The sequence below is a fragment of the Macaca nemestrina genome, chromosome 3, assembly GCF_043159975.1.
Source record: "Macaca nemestrina isolate mMacNem1 chromosome 3, mMacNem.hap1, whole genome shotgun sequence".
Classification (NCBI taxonomy): Eukaryota; Metazoa; Chordata; class Mammalia; order Primates; family Cercopithecidae; genus Macaca; species Macaca nemestrina.
Window position 1 is genome coordinate 171,236,840 of NC_092127.1, and position 20,362 is coordinate 171,257,201.

The 20,362-nt window shown below is 37.1% G+C and overlaps 1 protein-coding gene across 14 annotated transcripts in view; it reads right to left on the minus strand.

Annotated features, from left to right (window-relative positions):
- The window catches only part of LOC105487819 (recombination signal binding protein for immunoglobulin kappa J region), a 269,442-nt gene that overhangs the window by 15,012 nt on the left and 234,068 nt on the right, over positions 1–20,362 (minus strand). For all 14 annotated transcript variants that reach the window (XM_011751436.3, XM_011751430.2, XM_011751431.2 and 11 more), the window contains 2 exons: positions 12,974–13,069; positions 3,729–3,894 (listed from right to left, as the gene is read on the minus strand). In XM_011751436.3, coding sequence (XP_011749738.1) covers positions 3,729–3,894; positions 12,974–13,069 — 262 coding nt within the window. The remainder of the gene's footprint in view (positions 1–3,728; positions 3,895–12,973; positions 13,070–20,362) is intronic.

Here is a 20,362-nt window from a genome sequence, read left to right on the forward strand (position 1 = left end):
TAAAAGAACTGAATTTAAAGGTACTAGAGAAAATGCTCAAGGCATTATGTCAGTTTACTAGAATTTAAATTCTGATAACTGAAAAGATTAAAAGATACAGCACTTGACAAACAGCAAAGACACTTCAAAATGCTACTGCTTATATTATATATGACAATTCTAAAATCTTTCCTATTCTCTTGATCCCTGTGAATCAGCGAGGGATCTAAACTACTGTCCTTTTCCAGATAAGATAAATAATGCTGAAACACAGTATAAATATCTAAAGTATCTGAATTATATTTTTTTAAAGATCAACATTCCACTTTAAAATTAAGCTAAACAAGTTTTTTCAACTATGTCTTCTGTATCTTCCTTTTAAAAAGCAGAACAAATGCTACTCGGGAAACAGTTAATGACTTATAGGTTTTTATTTTTAAAATTTTACTCACAGACAGCTTTGGTAGCAGACAAAACTACTGCAATCATTTATTGTACTTCTCATAGCAAAGCTATATAAGAAAATTTAGGTGCCATCTTGAACATTATACATTCAACTAAGTTTTTAAAAATCAAAAGTTCAGTAAAAGCTTTGAGAGGTTTTGCTCTGTAGAAGACAAAAATAAGATAAAGCTAATCACAGTAATAAGAAAAATAAAAACAGGCCAGGCTGGTGGCTCATGCCTATAACCCCAGCACTTTGGGAGGCTGAGGTGGGCAGAGTGCTTAAGTCCAGAAGGTTGAGACCAGTCTGAGCAACATGGTGAAACCCATCTCTACAAAAAACACAAAAATTATCCAGGCATAGTGGTGCATGCCTGTAGTCCCAGCTACTCAGGAGGCTGAGGTGGGAGGGTAGCTTGAGCCCAGGAGGCAGAGGTTGTAATGAGCCATGATCCCACCACCGCACTCCAGCCTGGGTGACAGGGCGGCACCCTGTCTCAAAATGAAAGATAAAGCAACAAAAAAACAACAGTACTTTGCAGTCACATCACTCCTTGCACCCAAGATCTCCAACACACTCAGAGATGGCATCTGTGAGCCTCTACACCCACAGGTCTGCAATGACAGCAATGAAGGTCAAATTAAGCTTAACAATGAAATTCTTCTGCAACATAAGATGAGGTCTGTGAAAATGGGTATCAATGTACTAAAGCAGACAGTCATGGGAAGCAAAAGTGAAATGTGTATCTAAATGAAGGTAATTACATTCTAATGGGAAAGCTTAAAACTGTTGAGATCGCTTAATTTTGAGTGTTAAAATTAAAAGGTAAGATCCATATCAGAAAGAGAAAATAACTGAAATCCAGCATAAATAACACATACTGGCAAACAAGAAAGGAAAAAAAGAACCAAGAAGGTTGGATCGTAAGACCTACACAAAAAGAACTGCATTTTGTTCAGAAAAAACAAACACACATATATCTCCTTGGAAAGAAAGGAAATATATCCCTAATTACAATGAGTAGTTTGAATCCACAAAAATCATAACCAAGTAACCAAGATAATTTTATGGGAACTATTATTTTAAAAAAACTATAAGGCCACCGACCACAAACTACTCAAATTCCATTAAGAAAAAAAGGAATCAGGCCTGTAATCCCAGCACTTTGGGAGGCTGAGACGGGCGGATCACGAGGTCAGGAGATCGAGACCATCCTGGCTAACACGGTGAAACCCCGTCTCTACTAAAAAATACAAAAACTAGCCGGGCGAGGTGGCGGGCGCCTGTAGTCCCAGCTACTCGGGAGGCTGAGGCAGGAGAATGGTGCAAACCCGGGAGGCGGAGCTTGCAGTGAGCTGAGATCCGGCCACTGCACTCCAGCCTGGGCGGCAGAGTGAGACTCCGTCTCAAAAAAAAAAAAAAAGAAAAGAAAAAAAGGAAAAAGTCACTGACTCATAGAAAATAAGCAAATAAAACTAAAATTACATTTGCCTTGCTATTCTAAAAGGTTAAATTAGCTAATGGAATTCTAGAAGAGAAAATGGTATATAATCATCTCTCTAGAAATACTCTTTGAAAACAAGATCTTTAGGCAATAAAGACATTTCCCTGAAAGGAAGAAGAAATACCAAATCTAATGCTGCAAAGTGATACTTGCGAAAGACAAGCAGTGATACTATTGGTTGGTTGATTTGGTATTACCTCACTTAAAATTACTGGAAGCTGGAACTGGTTAAAATGAGCTATGAAGTAGGATTAAACAGTTATATATATACACAGGTAGCTAGAATCCCTGGCTTCTCACTACCTATCTGATCCACTCATTCATAGTACTGAATGTCTACATGTGAAGCCTGGAGGCATATAACTCTGAGATTTCCTAGGTAACAAGAAAACAGATGAGACAAGACTAAGATCTATTAGATTAACCCACCACTTAAATATATTCGTTACTTTAGCTCGGGGGTCATAATTTGAAACAGTTTGACTGGTTTAAGATGAAACAACTTTTATTGTAATAAGTATCCCAAATCTAATCTAAAATACATAGTCAACAAACCTTACTTACAAAAACTATAAAGATATAATGACATACAAATAGCTAAATTTGAAGGAGGTTGATATTAAGACCTGTAGTACTATCTGTAAAATCACTAAAATTGAATTTGAGAGCACATATCCCCTAGCTCACCTCCATCAACACTACTCCCAACCCATATCTCTAGTGCCAACTACAACACAGCAAACACTAAAATATTCAACAAAGATGCATCGAATGAAACAGCTGTTTATGCACTATTTTAGAAGACATTTAGTCATTGAGATCAGAACTAACCATTTTTCAAAGTACAGTAGCAAGCAAAAATAAAATCGTAGCTAAATCCCAAGTGAATAAAAAACTATCTTTCAATATTAAAAGTATAGATTGGCTGGACACGGCGGCATACACCCATAATCCCAGCACTTTGGGAGGCTGAAGTGGGTGGATTGCTTGAGCTCAGGAGTTCAAGACCAGTCTAGCTAACATGGCGAAACCCCGTCTCTACAAAAAAATACAAAAAAGTTAGCTGGACATGGTGACGCACACCTACGGTCCTACTACTTGAGAGGTGGAGGCTGCAGCCAGCCAAGATTGCGCCACTGCATTTCAACCTGGGTGACAGAGTAAAAATCCCGTCCAGGGGAAGAAAAAAAAAGATCTAGATTGACTGCTTTCTAAATTCATACAATTAGTAGAACTAGTTGATAAATTGTTTTCTCTAGAAAATTAATTAAAGAACCCCTGCTACGCACTAAAATTTGAGGATAACCAACTGTGGCTGTTCTTGTCTATAGTATCTCTGATGTCAAGTAAACATTTATGATCTTTATAACCCAGATAAATGCTTTCCACAATGTATATATCATTATGTCTAGTATAAAACTAAGATTAAAACAGCAGAGTAAAACATTACTGAACAATGTATTTTTGTTGAGATTTGAGTATCAAACCTCTGTCAAACAGAAGATGAGCAATCAGCCTTTTAAATTTATTACTGGCTTCCAATAGAAATCTGATTTGCTAAAACTGCTTGCAAGCTGGGGAAGCTTACTGCATGCCATCTTCCAATGTCAGCAGCATAAGCTTCATGAATGACTAGACCAAAGCGATCTGAGAGGCATACTTTTTGGTCCTAGTTTATATATTCCAGAAATTGTTACTAATAGTTATTAAAGAAAAAAATCTCCACCACAAAAATGAATATGAAAACTACATTCTGGTACCATGGTGCCCCTTTCTGGTGAACTAGCAGTCTTGATTTACCTTTCCTTCCAAGTTTAGCTGCTGCATTTCTTGGTCACTATTTCCTATCCCAATAAATGCACACGGTTGAGACTCTTGTTCAGAACAACCATCGCGTTCCATTTGTTCTTTTTTTTTCTTCCATCCACTGCCCATAAGATACACACAAGGAGGAGGGCAAAAAAACCTGAAGAATAATGGGGGGAAAAAAACAAAAAGCTCAAATCAATTAGATTCAAGAAAGCATTTCCTTTTCTTGAACATTATGAATAGAAAATCATATTGAAATGCACCTATTTCCCAAAGAAAAATTTTGGTGAAGCCTTTTGTAATGCAAATAATCATGCCCACAAGACAGAAATCGGGACTTCCACAATAACTAAATCTGTTCAGGTAAAATATTGGAGTTACGCGTACAGTTAGATTAAATACTTTTTAGAGTACAGAACTTCTCTTTGTATTTTCACATGGCTCAGAGTTCTAAACTACTGGAGTTCAGCAAATTCAGTGCACTCTAACATATTACAAAACATGATAAACCACCACAAAATCTGTAATTACTAATTAAGGCCTATTCAAAATGACACAATCATTAATGAGTGACATTATTGTTATGGATACTGCATTTAACTTAATGTGGTAAATTAACTTAATGGGATAAATTAACCTGGAAATTTGTATTAGAGTATTGTCCATAGTAGAAATACCCAAAATATTAATAAAAGCAAAAGAGTCAAAAGTAAATGGATCTCCTGATTATGAGCAATGTTGTATTTTACATATCTTTGAATTTTATATATACTTGGAACACCTGGTACACTGTAGATATCTGAGAAATATTTCATGCTCAAAGAACAATACACTATACTCTTTCAACTCACAGAATACCATAGGTTTGTTTTGCTAGTTGTCAAAAACCACCCTCACAAGTTCTTCTGAGAATGACTTTCTTATAATCTTTTCTTTAGCAATTAAAAATATTATCTACTGCAAAGCCTAGCTCAAGGCTCATATTTTACATAGTTCAGACCATCAATCCAGTCCTTATATAGGGTGTAAATTCAGCTTTGCTCAATTATAATGCTGACTTGTACATACTTTAAAACATCTATGCCATATCTCTCTAGAGGGCCTGAAAACTCAAATTAACTATAGTAGCCACATAAGTCATATACATGGGTGAACGATGTATACAATAAACAGGAATATCTAGGCTGGGCACGGTGCCTGTAATCTTAACACTTTGGGAGGCAGAGGCAGGTGGATTGCTTGAGCCCAGGAGTTTGAGACCAGCCTGGGCAACATGGCTAAACCTCGTGTCTATAAAAAATACAAAAATTAGTGGGCATGGTGGCAGGCACCTATAGTCCCAGCTACTCTGGTGGCTGAGGTGGGAGGACTACCTGAGCCTGGGAGCTCAAGGCTGCGGTGAGCTGTCATAGTACACCTGCACTCCAGCCTGGGTGAGAGTGAGACTGTCTTTAAAAAAAAATTAGGAATATCTTTAGGTTTCCCAAAGAAGTAGTTTTCTTCCCTTCTTTCTTGAAACACACAGCCTCCATTGTCATTCTCACTTTTTGTACTGTTATTAGTACCCCAAATTTTTTACTTTTCTTAATCCTAGTATAAGAAAACCCAGATCTTAAATGCAATGATAATTAGCCACTGGTGTGTATATATCCACTCACACTCACGTGGCTGAACTACAGGCATGCAGGTCTAGTGTTGGTCCCGTCCTCCAATTGTTCAACAGATGCCTGAAATCAAATTTTGTATGAAATAGTTTTTTTTTTAATTTGGCAACTAATTTACACTTATTAACACTTTGTAGGCCAACAACGTGCAGACTAAAAGAAAAAAAACTTTATGTGCATATATGCACACACATGCAGACACCAGCAGGCTGGATTTGGTGCTTAGGTCTTCTTGAAGGTGGTAATATCTACTTCTTATTTGCTTCCCCCTCAGCCTCTACAATATTATCTACTGAATTGACTCAAAATATATTAATAGAACCTACTTTTTGCTCAACCCTAACCAGACTACTTTAGAGGCAATTTACATATGACTTACAAGAAGTAAGCTGGGTTTATTTAATATTCATTAATTCTCCAAATTATTTATTATATCCTGAGTGTGTAACAGATACTGGGGATATAGCAGTAAAAATAACCAAAAAAATTAAACAAAATTCCTGTCCTCATGGAACTTACACTTTAATAGGAGAGAGATAATAAAAACAGATAAATGAGTGAAATAACATGCACATGTACTCCGTTAGCTGGTGTACTCCGTTAGCTGGGGAGAAAAAAATAAAGCAGGCAAGGGGTACTTGAAATGGGGACAGACCAAGGTGGCCAGGAAAAGTTTCCTTATGAAGGTGACTTTGAGTCATGACTTAAAGCCATGTGGACACCTGGGGCAAGAGCATTTCCACAGAGGAAAGAGCCAGTGCAAAGGCTCTGAGGTAGGAAGGACTGTGACCAAGAGTGGGGAAATAACCAACAGACCAGAGTGGCTGGAGAGGAGAGCAGGAGGGGGATTAAGAGGCAGCGAAGCCAGAGGTAGTGGACAAGTAGACCAAGGAGGCCCTAAGGATTTAACTGAGTGAGGAGGGAAGTCTCTGTAGTCCTCTCACATTTATCTAATCCAATAGAAAAGAGCAGTTTTCATGCCTGTATACTTACACTGAGGCCAAGGATATAAAGGTCACAGCCAAGGTAGTGGGCCCAGTTCCAGGTCACTCTAAGTTTGGAGGGAAGCCTGGATTAACTGGGCTAGTTTTGGAGTGGGTTCAGTTCAAGTCTACAAAGGGGAGCTTTCTGGCTTATAATGCTGGGAGTTACCCAATGCTTACTATGGCACAGAGTCAAATACCTAGGCTGGCACACTCTCAGGAGGTTGAGAAGGCATCAGTTTTGGAAACACAACTCCTGTTAGTTTTCTATTGAACACTGATGTTAGGACTCCTTAGTAAATTGGTGTATCAGCTATAAAAGTCAAAGAGCTGTGTTTTAGTACAGGTTGTGTATTCCTTATCTAAAATGCTTGGGACCAATAGTGTTTTCAATTTTTTTTTTCCAGATCTTGGATTGTTTGCATTTATTCTTAGTGGTTGAACACCCCAAATCTAAAATGCTCCAGGCTGGGTGCAGTGACTCACGCCTGTAATTCTAGCACTTCGGGAGGCCAAGGCGGGCGGATCACTTGAGGCCAGGAGTTCAAGACCAGACTGGCCAACATGGCGAAACACTGTCTCTACTAAAATTACAAAAATTAGCCAGGCATGGTGGTGCAAGCCTGTAGTCCCAGTTACTCAGGAGGCTGAGGCACGAGAATTGCTTGAACCCGGTAGGTAGGGGTTGCAGCGAGCCAAGATAGTGCCACTGTACTCCAGCCTAGATGACAGAGGAAGACTCTTACAGGGTCATGTTGGCACTCAGGGTTTTCAGATTTTGGAGCACTTCGAATTTTTGGATTGGGAATGCACAACCTGTATGCCAAATATCAATCAAATCTCAATGAGTTATCATAAGTGGTACTTCTTAATTTCACATCTGAAAAATATAAAGAGAGCTAAAATGATAAAAGAATGAGTAGTGCTAGTTTTCTCAAAAGTACTGTGACAAAATGCATGAAACGGTAAAATTCAGGTTGACAAAAAATTCTCTATTCAAAACAATGACCAAGGGTCTATCTTGAAAGTGCTTTCCAACCATGTAATAAATATAAGAAAAATGAAGACTTTTCAATAGTCTCTGAGTCTTAAAAAAAAAAAAAAAATCAACTCTAAATTATTTCAAAAAGCCATGATGGAAGAAAGTAGCAAATCCAAAATAATCTAAACATTGAAATTATTTCTATATTGCTGATAAAATCATAACTTAAACATCCCAATATCATCATCCCCTAAAATACGGCAAACAAATCAAGTTGTTGCCCAGACTTCAGTAACAATACAGTGATTGAATAAATGTCAGCATATATACAAAAAAAGGGCAAGAATACAAGCAAAAGAAACCAAAGAGAGTGGGGTAAAAATAAAAGGCCACCAAATTAACAGAAGAAAACTCAAATACATCTTTATTTTATTTATTTACTTATTTATTTATTTAATTTTAAAGATAGAGTCAGACTTTCACTATGTTGCCCAGGTTGGTCTTGAACTCCTGGTCTCAAGGGATTCTCCTGTCTTGGTCTCTCAAAGTATTGGGATTACAGGCACAAGCCACTGCACCTGGCCTAAAATATATCTTAGGTGGTGTATTTTAGGCCAGGTGTGTGAAACTGACGATTTTTAAAAAATTTGGGCAGTTGGTCAATATGTATCAAACATTCAGTGAAAAGTTTGACCAGTAAGTGGTTAGCTTACAGAGTTTAACTGCTGCTACAAAGATACCCTATAAAACACATTGCCTCTATTTTCTCATCTTTCCCAGCAGCTCTATCAACTGACAAACAATACTTTCTCTGCCACTTGGTGGCGATATGCACACATTTAAAATTTTATTCCTGTCATAGCTGTCTTTATTTTCAGAGACTGTTTCAACACCTATTTCCTCAAATCTTGAGATGATGTCTGAAAACTGCCTTACAGATTCAAAGAAGGCTTTTTATCCGTCCCAATATATAAATTCGGTTAAACAGAATCCAAACTCATGACATTTGCATTATCTTGCTACCTTTGCAGAATCATTACTAACCTTTGATGATTATTCAGTTCACAAGGACCGTATTTAGGAACTTTCTGCATACCACAATTGGCCAATTAACACAAATCTCAATATGACTTCAGAATCAGTCTAAATGGCTTTACTGTTAATTGTTTCAATAGCATCATACTGCTGCTTAATTACTGCCTTCAAGAAAGCTGAATGTTAATATGTCAAATGACATATTAACATTTGTTATTAACAATGTTAATATGTCATTTGACATATTAACATTTCCTCTAGATAAAATAATCTTTTAAAAAGTTTATTTTTTAACCTAAGACCTTACTTAATGAGAAACTCATCACTAACATAAATGGGGTACTAGATGTGCCATGCAAATAAATATTAGTTATTAGGCACCATATTTAACATCAAGAACAATTTAAAATTTGGGGATAAAATTTCCTAACCAAGTATTTTTAAGCATCACTCACTGGAGTTATTTTATATGCCAAAAAGACACAGCCAAGAGGACTGTGATCATGCCCCCAGGTAACCTCACGCCTTGTGCCTTTGCAACTCTTCAAAAAGGCCTGAACCTGGATCAGCAAGAAAGAAGGCAGATCTTCCTCTTCCCACTATGCACTCCACCACCAAGTAAGAGCCCAGAACTCTTTTCTGAATCCAGGGGAGTTTGCTAGACATCCAGAGGGCTAGACTAGCATTAGCAATCCCTTAATACTAACACCTGTTTTTTAAAAAAATCAAGTACATTTAATGGGTTTCCCCTTTATTATAAAGTAATGCACGTCTACTTTGAAATTTTTAACAATACAAATCAGTGAAAATATAGGAAAGTAGTACTCTGGCCTTTTCATCATTTTTATTCATTTTTTAGAGGACTTCAAAGTTTAGATTGTTCAAGCTTTCTTTTGACTGGGTTTTAGACCAACTAGGCCATGCCCAAACAATACAGAGAAATTGAAAACAGGACGGGTGCGGTGGCTCACGCCTGTAATCCCAGTACTTTGGGAGGCAGAGGCGGGCAGATCACAAGGTCAAGAGTTCGAGACCAGCCTGGTCAACATGGTGAAAGCCCGTCTCTACTAAAAATACAAAAAGTAGCTGTGCATGGTGGTGGGTGCCTGTAATCCCAGCTACTCGGGAGGCTGAGGCAGGAGAATCATTTGAACCTGGGAGGCAGAGGTTGCAGTGAGCCAAGATTGTGCCATTGCACTCCAGTCTGGGCAACAAGGTGAGACTCCATCTCAAAAAAAAAAAAAGAAAAAAAAGAAAAAATATAAAAGCTACTACAATAAAAGATAAGGCTAAATTTTCCGTTTTAACTTGATAAACCACTACAGCTCTATATGCATTTTGTTTGTTTGTTTGTTTTGAGACAGAGTCTCACTCTGCCGCCCAGGCTGGAGTGCAGTGGCACTATCTCGGATCAGTGCAACCTCCGCCTCCTAGGTTCAAGCGATTCTCCTGCCTCAGCCTCCACAGTAGCTAGGATTACAGGCGCCTGCCACCACACCTGGCTAATTTTTGTATTTTTAATAGAGACAGGGTTTCACCATGTCGGCAGGCTGGTCTCGAACTCCTAACCTCAGGTGATCCTCTCACCTTGGCCTTCCAAAGTGCTGGGATTACAGGCATGAGCCACCGCACCCAGCCGTATTTTTTGACAGTAACTAACAAACAGGAACCTTATCTGGATTTTAACATAATTTTCTAAATAGCTCTTCCCCTTTTGTTATCTCCATTGGGCCTCAGTTATACATCCCGGTATTAAATGACATAGTGACTTTTAAAACTTCTAGTAAAGATCCTTTTGCATAAAACCTGGCACATAATAGCCAAATAGCCAACCAGAAATAAAGAATAAGTGAATTCAATTGTACTAAAACGCATCTTCAAAAATCCAGAGAAAAGAAAAGCAGCTTGCCCAAGTTTGAAGCTATATGATAAACATGCATCTATTTACAATTCAATTAGAACTAGCCCAGTCTCACCTAGGTAATGGTAAAAGAGTTAGTCTTAAGCAAAGTTAAGTTTACAAAGTTTAAGTACTCAGAGGATCTTTTCCTCCTTAGTCCCTGCTCTAGATAACCAACACTCAAACGCAAATGGAATAGTATGGCAATTAGGGTAGTAAAAAGGGTAAATATTTAAAATTAGGCCGTCAAGAGTTCCAACCCTAGCTCCACAGATTCCTAACTAATGTCAACCTGGACACATTTAAAATCTCTGATTTTTAGATTCTTTGCCCACAGAATTTGGATCATAACATGACTACTTTACAAAATTGTTATGAGGATTACAACTTTAAAATATTTATAAAGCACTTTTAGATTCTTCTTCCATAATGATGGGTGTTGACTTTTTCTGTTTTGCTTAAAAAGCAGAAAACTTGCTATAAACACACACTACATTTCATTAATGAAAAAGAAATACTGAATTTCTAGTATCAACTTCGTGGGAAAAAAAAGGACCACTAATTTGAGTTGGTATGCTGTGTCCCAAACTACAGATACCAACTTCTTCCCATATTTAACCCTAAATCAGTGTTTAAGTTGTTTTAGTAAAGTAAGATAAAATAATCATAAATTTAGTAAGCCTGAATAACAATACCTGGCAGTATGAATCTTAAATACTGTTTTCACTTGTTCATCTTTGAGGATAAAACTACCAATTAAATAGCTTTACCTTCTTGGCCAAGCACGGCGTCTCATGCCTCTAATCCTTTGGGAGGCAGAGGAGGGCGGATCACTTGAGCCCAGGAGTTTGGGATCATCCTGGACAGCATAGTGAAACCCTGTCTCTATAAAAAATACAAAAATTAGCCGGCCATGGTGGTGAGTGCCTATAGTCCCAGCTACTCAGGTGGCTGAGGTGGGAGGATCACCTGAGCCCAGTAAGCAAAAATCATACCACTGCACTCCAGTCAGGGCAACAGAGTGAGACCCTGTCTCAAAAAAAAAAAAAAAAAAAAAAAAAAAAAAAGCTTTACCCTTCTTTTCAGCTCAGATCTAGTCGGCTTCCAGGAACTCCCTAAAAAGGGACTTCCTAATTCTCTTTTAACATGTAAATTAATCTAATCACATACATATTACATTTCCCTTAAGCATAAGCTGAGGTTTCCTTTATGTCACAATCTCTAAGAATTCTACTCAGTCCTTTCACAACAACCCCAAAACCTTAGTTTTCATTCCTTCTCTCTTCAGTTGGGTACCTTTCTAGCCAATTAAAAACCTTTGATCTTTCTCCATAAGCAGGCTTTTTCCATGAAATGCTTAACCAAAAAATGCTGTTTGAAAGACAGACTCAAGAAACTATTCACAAGAAAATTTCAGGAACCAAGTGAAGAAACAATGAAAGTCCCCAATTAAACATAAAAAATGCTGACATTTATAGAATACCACGAGAAATATTTTTAAATCACCTTGTTGTAATTTAATTTTGGTTAATCTACTTTATAGGTAATTTCTGTTGAGTCCACATTCAACCAGTATGAGAGTATGAACCCAGTTTTGCTGTTTCTTCTTAATAGCAACCCAAACAAGAATAGGATCAAGAGAGAGGGCCAGGATTTTCCTTATAATCACTCCATAGCTCAATTAACCTAAGCTCAAGACAGTTTTAGGATCAAGAGCTTGTTTAGCCTTTTCCTTTTCAAAACGGTACTTTTGGGGTCACATTTGTGTAAAAAACTACATTTTCCACCAAAGAGAAAGCTTCGCTGTGAATGACCTAATGTATCACATAAGTATTTGGGAAATATTATGTAGCCCAAAAGAAAAATTGTGGATTATTTGATTTTGTAAGATCAGGGATTTATTAACAAGATGACCTTTATTAAATTCTCCTTCTGGCTTGAGTATGTGTAGAAAGTAGAAAAGTTCCTCTTCAAAGCTCGTCTTGGTTTAAAAATAAAATAATAGACACTAGAAATAATAGCTTCTTACTCTAAAGCCTCCTATCAACTATTAGTTCTTACACTTTACCCCAATTAGTCGCTTTGGTTTACTTAGGCATGTCTGGGCAGGCCCAGACAAGTCTTAGCGCATAGCTTTATGCCTCTTCCTTATTCGGAAATGTTATTGCTTTCTTAAACCTTTTGTAAGCAACTTCCTCTCTTCTTTGTTCTTGCTTGTACTTACCTATTTAGGAAAGTTTTATGTTATTAGCAAATCGGGTATCAATTTAAGACTGTGAGGTCCAGCTCCAGCCAATGGATGCAAGACACAGAGGTAAGGATGACCCAAATGCATAAGGGACAAATATGTCTGCTTTCCCTTGGTTAAGTGTGCTCTCTCCATTACTCCATCTGCAAGGGGCACCTTTTCTGCAGAAAATAAAGATTGCCTTGCTGAGAGGTCCTCTGTCTCCATGCTGACTTTTCTTCATGGCACCAATTATCTATTCCTAACAGTATACTACAATTCACTTTGTTTCTCCCCTTGAGGAGACAAATCCCCTATTTTTTATTTTGTACTAGCAAATGAACCCAGTAATAGAAACCATCCTTTGACACATATATTAATATATAATTGGCAAATTCATGTGGTAACTACAATTAACTATCCACCAGAAAAACAATAATCTTACCTTTTTTCATTTCCATATGACTTCTGTGCAACTTTTGCATGAAGAATAAGTACTGTTTGATCCCCTCGCTCTTTTAAATAATTTCGCATAGCTTCCCTAAAATCAAATATAAATATTACTGTTACAGAGGTGAAATTCGTGATGAAATCTTCCTTCATTACTATGCTCTGTAATGAGAGGAATGCTTATAAATATTTTTTAAATAAGCAAACCTTAAAAACAAAAACAATAAAGCAAAGTAAATCCATAAATTAAACTGGAAGATTATACAATGATACTAAACACTGCTCATTTTCAATTCTATTCCTTGTTCTTTAAAAATAAGAAACCGTCTTGCATTCTTTAGAATTTATGATGTAACTCAAACCACAATTACACCTTCCAGAATAACTAGAATCAACATATACACTGCTAATGTGGCTTTAAAATATTATGAAGTTAATAAAATGCAGTAATTTTGTAGTTTAATAATGTAGTTCCCCTCCTCAGTTTCCCTACCCCAGCTATCAGAAGCAACGTTTTTCACTGAATACAAAAGCTGTAACAAATCCTTAGGTCATCCAAATTTGTTATTACATGATCCTAAAATGACAATTCTATAGGGACCAAGAAAGGCCTATCGTTCACATACGAATACATAATTATCTCAAGGATATTAAATAAATAAAATTTAATAAAGGCTAATTGAAATCAATGAAAATCTGAATTTTGAAAAAAATATGTTAATTCTTTCAAGTAAAAACAACTCTACATATTTATTGAGCAAATGGTCGATACAAAGTTCAATATCTTAAATGTATTTACATACTCAATTGTTTTGCTAAGCAATATTATATAGTAAAAAGAAAGCAAGTTCTACACAGATGAAACTATAACAATTCTGAATAAGCAGAATCCCAATTCTTGAGATGTCTTACACAGCCCAAACTTAAATGTTATTCTACTCATACTATAAAGACAAATATCAGGTATAAGAGGGTAGCTATACAATAGTAATAAGTTATTAAATATTAGGATTTCTAGGTTTACAGCACTTACATACTAAGTAGCCTGGGGCAAATCATTTAACCTCAACCAGCCTGATTCCCTAACTGGAAATGGAAGATAATAACACCTCCCTACCACAGGGTGGCTGAGGGGATTAAATGAGATAACCTAGATAACAGCATTTATTTTTACCAACTGAAAAAACCTGTTAGCTCCAAGGCAGGGCAGTAATACCAGGATATAAATAGACTGAGAACTAATCCCTACCACTGAAAAGGAACTCAAAGTCCAAATTGTAATGAAATGCAATAATCCAAGTAGAAATATGTACAAAAAGCACCAATAAGGGAATGCCTATGTAAAGACAAGGGTGGATGGTAAAGGACTACATGCTGGGAAAAGTTCTTAGAAGCCCTAATCCTGAGAGAGAAGTAGACACAGGAAGTGGGAGGAGGAAAGCATAAGGTGCTCCAGGGCCTGAAAATAGTGTGAACGAAGGCATCGATAACTGCACATTCAGGCTAAGGAGTAAGGCAGTCACAACAGTAAAACAAGAGCAGCTAATGTTTCTTGAATGTTTCCTATGTGCCAGGCCTTGAGTTAAGCACTTTAACTCCATTATTTTATTTAATCCTCATAATGCAAAAAGTTAAGTACTGATATACTGCTAACACCATTTTGATTGTCATGCCCAAGTTCTTATAGTGAATAGTGGCAGTCGGGAATTCAAACAAATTTGCAAGATTCTAAGGTGAGCCATGGCAGTGAATAAGGCTGACAATGACAGAGTCAACTATGAAAGGCTTTGAAAATTGGACATTTGTATACTTAAATACTAAGTATAAAAGTTTACACTATTTCAAATATTACCCCATAACAGGTGATGATAAAAGTAGTAATACGTCTCTGCATAGCAAAAGAAACTATCAATGGAGTAAACAGACAACCTACAGAATGGGGAGGAAACACGTGCAAACTATGCATCTGATAAAGGTCTAATATCCAGCATCTATAAGGAACAAACAAATTTACAGGGGGAAAAAAAAAACCCATTAAAAAGTAGGCAAAGAACATGAACACTTTCCAAAAGAAGACATACATGTGGTCAACAAGCATATGAAAAAAAGCTCAGTATCACTGATCACTGGAGAAATGCAAATCAAAATCACAATGAGACACCATCTCACATCAGTCAGAATGGCTATTATTAAAAAGCCAAAAAATAGCAGATGCTGGAGAGGTTGCAGAGAAAAGAGAACATTTATACACTGTTGGTGGTAGTGTAATTTAGTTCAACTGTTGTGGAAAGTTGTATGGCAATTCCTCAAAGAGCTAAAAACAGAACTACCATTCCACCCAGCAATCCCATTACTGGATATATACCCAGAGGAATATAAATCATTCTACCATAAAGTCACAAGCACACGAATGTTCACTGTAGCACTATTCACAATAGCAATGACATGGAATCAGCATAAACACCCATCAGTGACAGACTGGATAAAGTGTGGTACACACACACCATGGAATATTATGCAGCCATAAAAAAAGAATGAGATCATGTCTTCTGTGGGAACATAAATGAAGCTGGGGGCAATCTTCCTTAGCAAACTAACACAGGAACAGAAAACCAAATATCACACGTTCTCACAAGTGGGAATTAAATGATGAGAACTTATGAAGACAAAGAAGGAAACGACAGACACTGGAGTCTACTTGAGGGTGGAGCTTGGGAGGAGGGAAAGGAGCAGAAAAAATAACTATTGGGTACTGGGCTTAATACCAGGGTGATGAAATAATCAACAAACCCCCATGGCACGAGTTTACCTATGTAACAACCCTTCATATGTAACCCTGAACCTAAAATCAAAGTTTTTTAAAAAAACTCTTGGAAAATTATTTGACGTACTTTTAGGGGAAGTATTGTTATATGGTTATTCATTATGATTAAACCTTTAAGTATAAAAAAAGTGGTAGCATGTAGTAAGATCCAGAGAAAAACTCAAAATGAAAAAAAAAAAAAATCCATCCCTTTTGTGAACTGGGACAAGATCACCAGTCAATTTTCTCTCCAGCCCATTATAGAAAATCAATACTGTAGAAACTGAATTTTCAATCTAAACTAAAGGCAATGAGAGATCTTATTAAGGTTTTTTAAAAATACATAATTAATTTTACTTTTTAGTTATTTTTAGAGAAAGGATTCAAAAGCAGAGGGACAAGACAAACATAAAAAGGCTCTCACACTAAGAAGAAGGTAACAGAAGACAGTAGGGAACAGGAAAAATAACTATTTTTTTTGTTTTGGGAGAAGTGGGTATATATTATTAGGTTCTGCTGACAAAAGTCAACTCTGAAGTGCCCCTGGGACCTCCGAGTTGAAAGTATTCAGTAGGTTGTTGGAAGTATCTATGCATAGTTCAAGAGAGAGGTCTGGGCTGAAAAGGTGGAGTTCACTAGTATGTAATTGGCAAACAAAACCATGGAAGTAAATGTACTCCCCCGGAACAAAAACACATTGACAGGAGAGTCAAGAAGAAAATGTATTAAAGGAAACTGAGAACTGATAACAGGAAGAATTGAAACCAGCCTCAGGTGCTGTAGAAAGACACAACCTCGAAAGAAGGGAGCAATCAAAGGTGAGATGTTGCAGAAGTCAAGGTCACTTTAATTTCAGCAAGAAGTCTAACAGATGCCAGCTGGGCGAAGGACATAAGCAGGAGTTAAGTCTGAAAGTCTCTATTTTATTCGTAAAATGAGAGGCCATCATGATGTCTAATGGATAAGAAAACAGCTGTAAATACTGGAAATACCTTCCAGGGTATGGAAAAGGAAGCTAACTATGGACAAATAAAACAACTGAAGATTGGTATCAAAGGACCAGCTAATGTTGGAATCCAAAAAGAATGGTGTCAATTCCCACTAACATTCCAAGGAAGGGAATAGGGAGACCATACTCTCAAACCTGCTGGGTACTAGAGATGCAGCCTGGAGAGTGTAACAATGATGAGGGATTTGAGGTGCTACAAAGTCAGGTGACTGAACATAGAGTTCAGGGTGAAAAAGAAAACAAAAGCAGGTTGGGTGCAGTGGCTCATGCCTGCAATCCCAGCAATTTGGGAGGCTGAGGCAGGCAGATCACCTGAGATTGGGAATTTGAGACCAGCCTGACCAACATGGAGACACCCTGTCTCTACTAAAAATACAAAATTAGCCAGGCACGGTGGTACATGCCTGTAATCCCAGCTACTAGGGAGGCTGAGGCAGGAGAATCGTTTGAACCCAGAAGGCAGAGGTTGCAGTGAGCCGATTGCACCATTGCACTCCAGCCTGGGCAACGAGAGTGAAACTCTGTCTCAAAAAAAAAGAAAAAAAAAAAAAAGCAAAGCCAAGAGAAGGCCAATATCCTGACAAAACCAGCACAAAATTTCTCAGCACAAAACTTGAAGGGCTACTATATATTTGAATAATTTTAAGCCATTAAGTGTATTTCTGGATACCAAATTCTATTTGCATTTGTAGTCTCTATTACATTATTTAGCAGTAACTGCATTGTGTTTGTCAGGTTTCATGCTTATTTTTCTTGTCTTCCCAAATAAGGGCAAGATTCATACTTTACATTTCTATCCCTTTCATGACAACTCAGGTAAATCAGGACACAAACTTGGTATTTGATAATATCCAAGGCAGTCACAAATGCTTTCTACAAAGATTTTAATTATAATCATTAAACGAGCTAAAATTAAAAAATCACTCTACCAGTACTCTTCTAAGCATGTATTAACATAACCAACAACCTTGAGGGTAACACACTATTACGTACATTTCAGAAACTGGGTAGAGGTTAAGTCACTTTCCCAAGATGATACTGAAGAGCGAGGATTCAAATCTAGGTAGTCTAGCTTGTAAGGACAAAATTACACTATTAGTGGTTAGGGGTATAGCTCTGGTGTGAAATAGATCAGGGTCTGTTACTAAGGGTCTGTCTCACTAAGCCTGAGTTTTCTCACCTGTAAGGTAAAGACAGTAATACCTCATATTGGGGGTGGGGGGGACACTTTAAAGTAAGTTAGTCCCACAAACTGACAGAAAGCAAGTGTCAGTAGCCTCTAATTATTAATATTATTTCCTTAGAAAGACTTCAACCTTCAATAGTACACAAAGTGCAGAGGGAGGGAAAATGGGACTTGCACTGAGGCTTTGAGAGCCAAGTTGAAAATGACCTAGGAATGAATGATCAGGCATCTTAACCAATGTGCAAAACACAAATTTTGTAAGTACACCAGGTAAACTGCACAACTATCCATCTTCCCACTGAAGATTTATCGAAAGCCCACTGTATTCTAGGCACTGGGCATTTTGCTGGCTTCTACTACTGGATGTAACTGTTCATAGTTCTAAGAACTCACGATGCTTATGATGAATGCAGGGTGACAGCTCTGGTTTTCCTTGTCTTTTCTTTCATATTTAGAATACAAATTCCTGAAAAAGTAACTAGAGCCTCAAGGTAATCATTAACAATAGTTGTCCTGTAAGAGTAACTTGCCAAATAGCTTCTTTCAACAGTAAAAATAAATTTTGCTTTATTAAACAGAATATTAAACATTAAAAATTATGTTCTCTGGCAATTAAAACTTGATCATTGACTTTCTGCACCTTAAGGAGCCATAAAAAAAGACGGTATACTCTAAAGAAGCACAATAAATAGTAAAGCCTGTCAAATAATAGCCCATATGCTTTTCATCCAAATAGACTAAGGCTGTGTCAATAAATAGGATTTCTACCTCAGCCCTGTTGACATCCTGGGCAAAATCATTTTCTGCTGTGGAGAGACTGCGCTGTGCATTGTAGGAATATGTAGCAGCATCACTAGCTTTTACCCTGCAGGTGCCAGTAGCGCCCTTCCTTGAATTATGACAACCAAAAATGTCTCCAGGTGGTGCCAAATGTCAAGAAAGAGGATGGAGTGAGATGGTCACATGGATTGAAAACTACTGGGATAAACCGAAAAAAATTTCAGTGGTAAGATATCACAATCATCCAGGTTTTTTTTTAATAAAAAAATACTGAAAAATTTATTATTGGAAAAACATATTATGGGTGCTGAAGAATCCTTGACCATATAATTATTATGTTTTATACTGAACTTTTTTGAATACTTTAAAACATAATGTAAATTTTGAAGTCTATTGTTTACTAATTTCATTTAATGATTCCACATAAAATTTTCATTCTAAGTGAAAAGCAATTGGATCACACCTGTAATTGCAGCACTTTGGGAGGCTGAGGTGGGCGAATCACTTGAGCGCAGGAGTTTGAGGCCAGCCTGGCCAACATAGTGAAACCACCTATCTACAAAAAATACAAAAATCAGCCAGGCATGGTGGCACATGTCTGTAGTCTCAGCTACTCGGGAGGCAGGGAATTGCTTGCGGAGATCGCAGTGAGCCAAGACTGCACCACCTAGGCGACACAGCGAGACTCCGTCTCAAACCAAAAACAAAAAAAGAAAGGAGATTTCATTTTTATCAAAAATAATTTTACTAACATTAACTTATAACATTGTGGCAAATGCCATTCTGGTTCAATATGTTTAATCTGTGATTACCTTCATCAATTTTTTTTACTGTGGTTTGCTTTATAAAATTCAAACTTTTTTTACACAGCAAAAAAGAAAAGAAAAGAAAAGAGAAAGAAAGAAAGAAAGAAAGAAAGAAAGAAAAAGAAAGAGAGAGAGAGAGAAAGAAAGGAAGAAACCACAAAGAGAATGCTAAATTGAAACATCCATGAATAGTAAGATAAGCTCATGTGCTGCTGTTACCAATGGATCTGCTTTTACTAGTTATGCCAATGGAGGCAATGGGAGTCTGCAAATAATGAGAAAAACCTGGTCCCCGCGTAAAGGTAAAAGACAACTTCAGTTAAGGGAACATAATCAATGGTATTAAATATTACAGAACAGTCAAGAAAGATAAAAATTAGAAACTCTTCACAAATTTGACAATTAGTTCATAAATGGAACAGCTTAATTACAATTTTCTCAGTGAGTTGGTGGTGAGGCAATACCACTGAAGCAAGCTACAAAATGAAAGGGAGGGAAGGAAGCACAACGAATATAGTCATGCTTCTTGGCTATTAAGGAAAAGGGGTGGTGGTGGGAATAACTAAGGTTATGGCAGAAAAGTTTGTCTCTTTACAGGATTTTTAAAATTTTGGATACAAAGGGAAGTTTTTAATTACTAAGTCTGTTAAAACAAAAAAAGCCAAGAAGAAAATGTAAAGATGCACTGCAAAAAAACCTAGTGTCTATAAACTGAATACTTCTAAGCAGTTGAAGTATATAACACACAGAATTCTGAAAGACAGGCTGGGCGAGGTGGCTCCCGCCTGTAATCCCAGCAC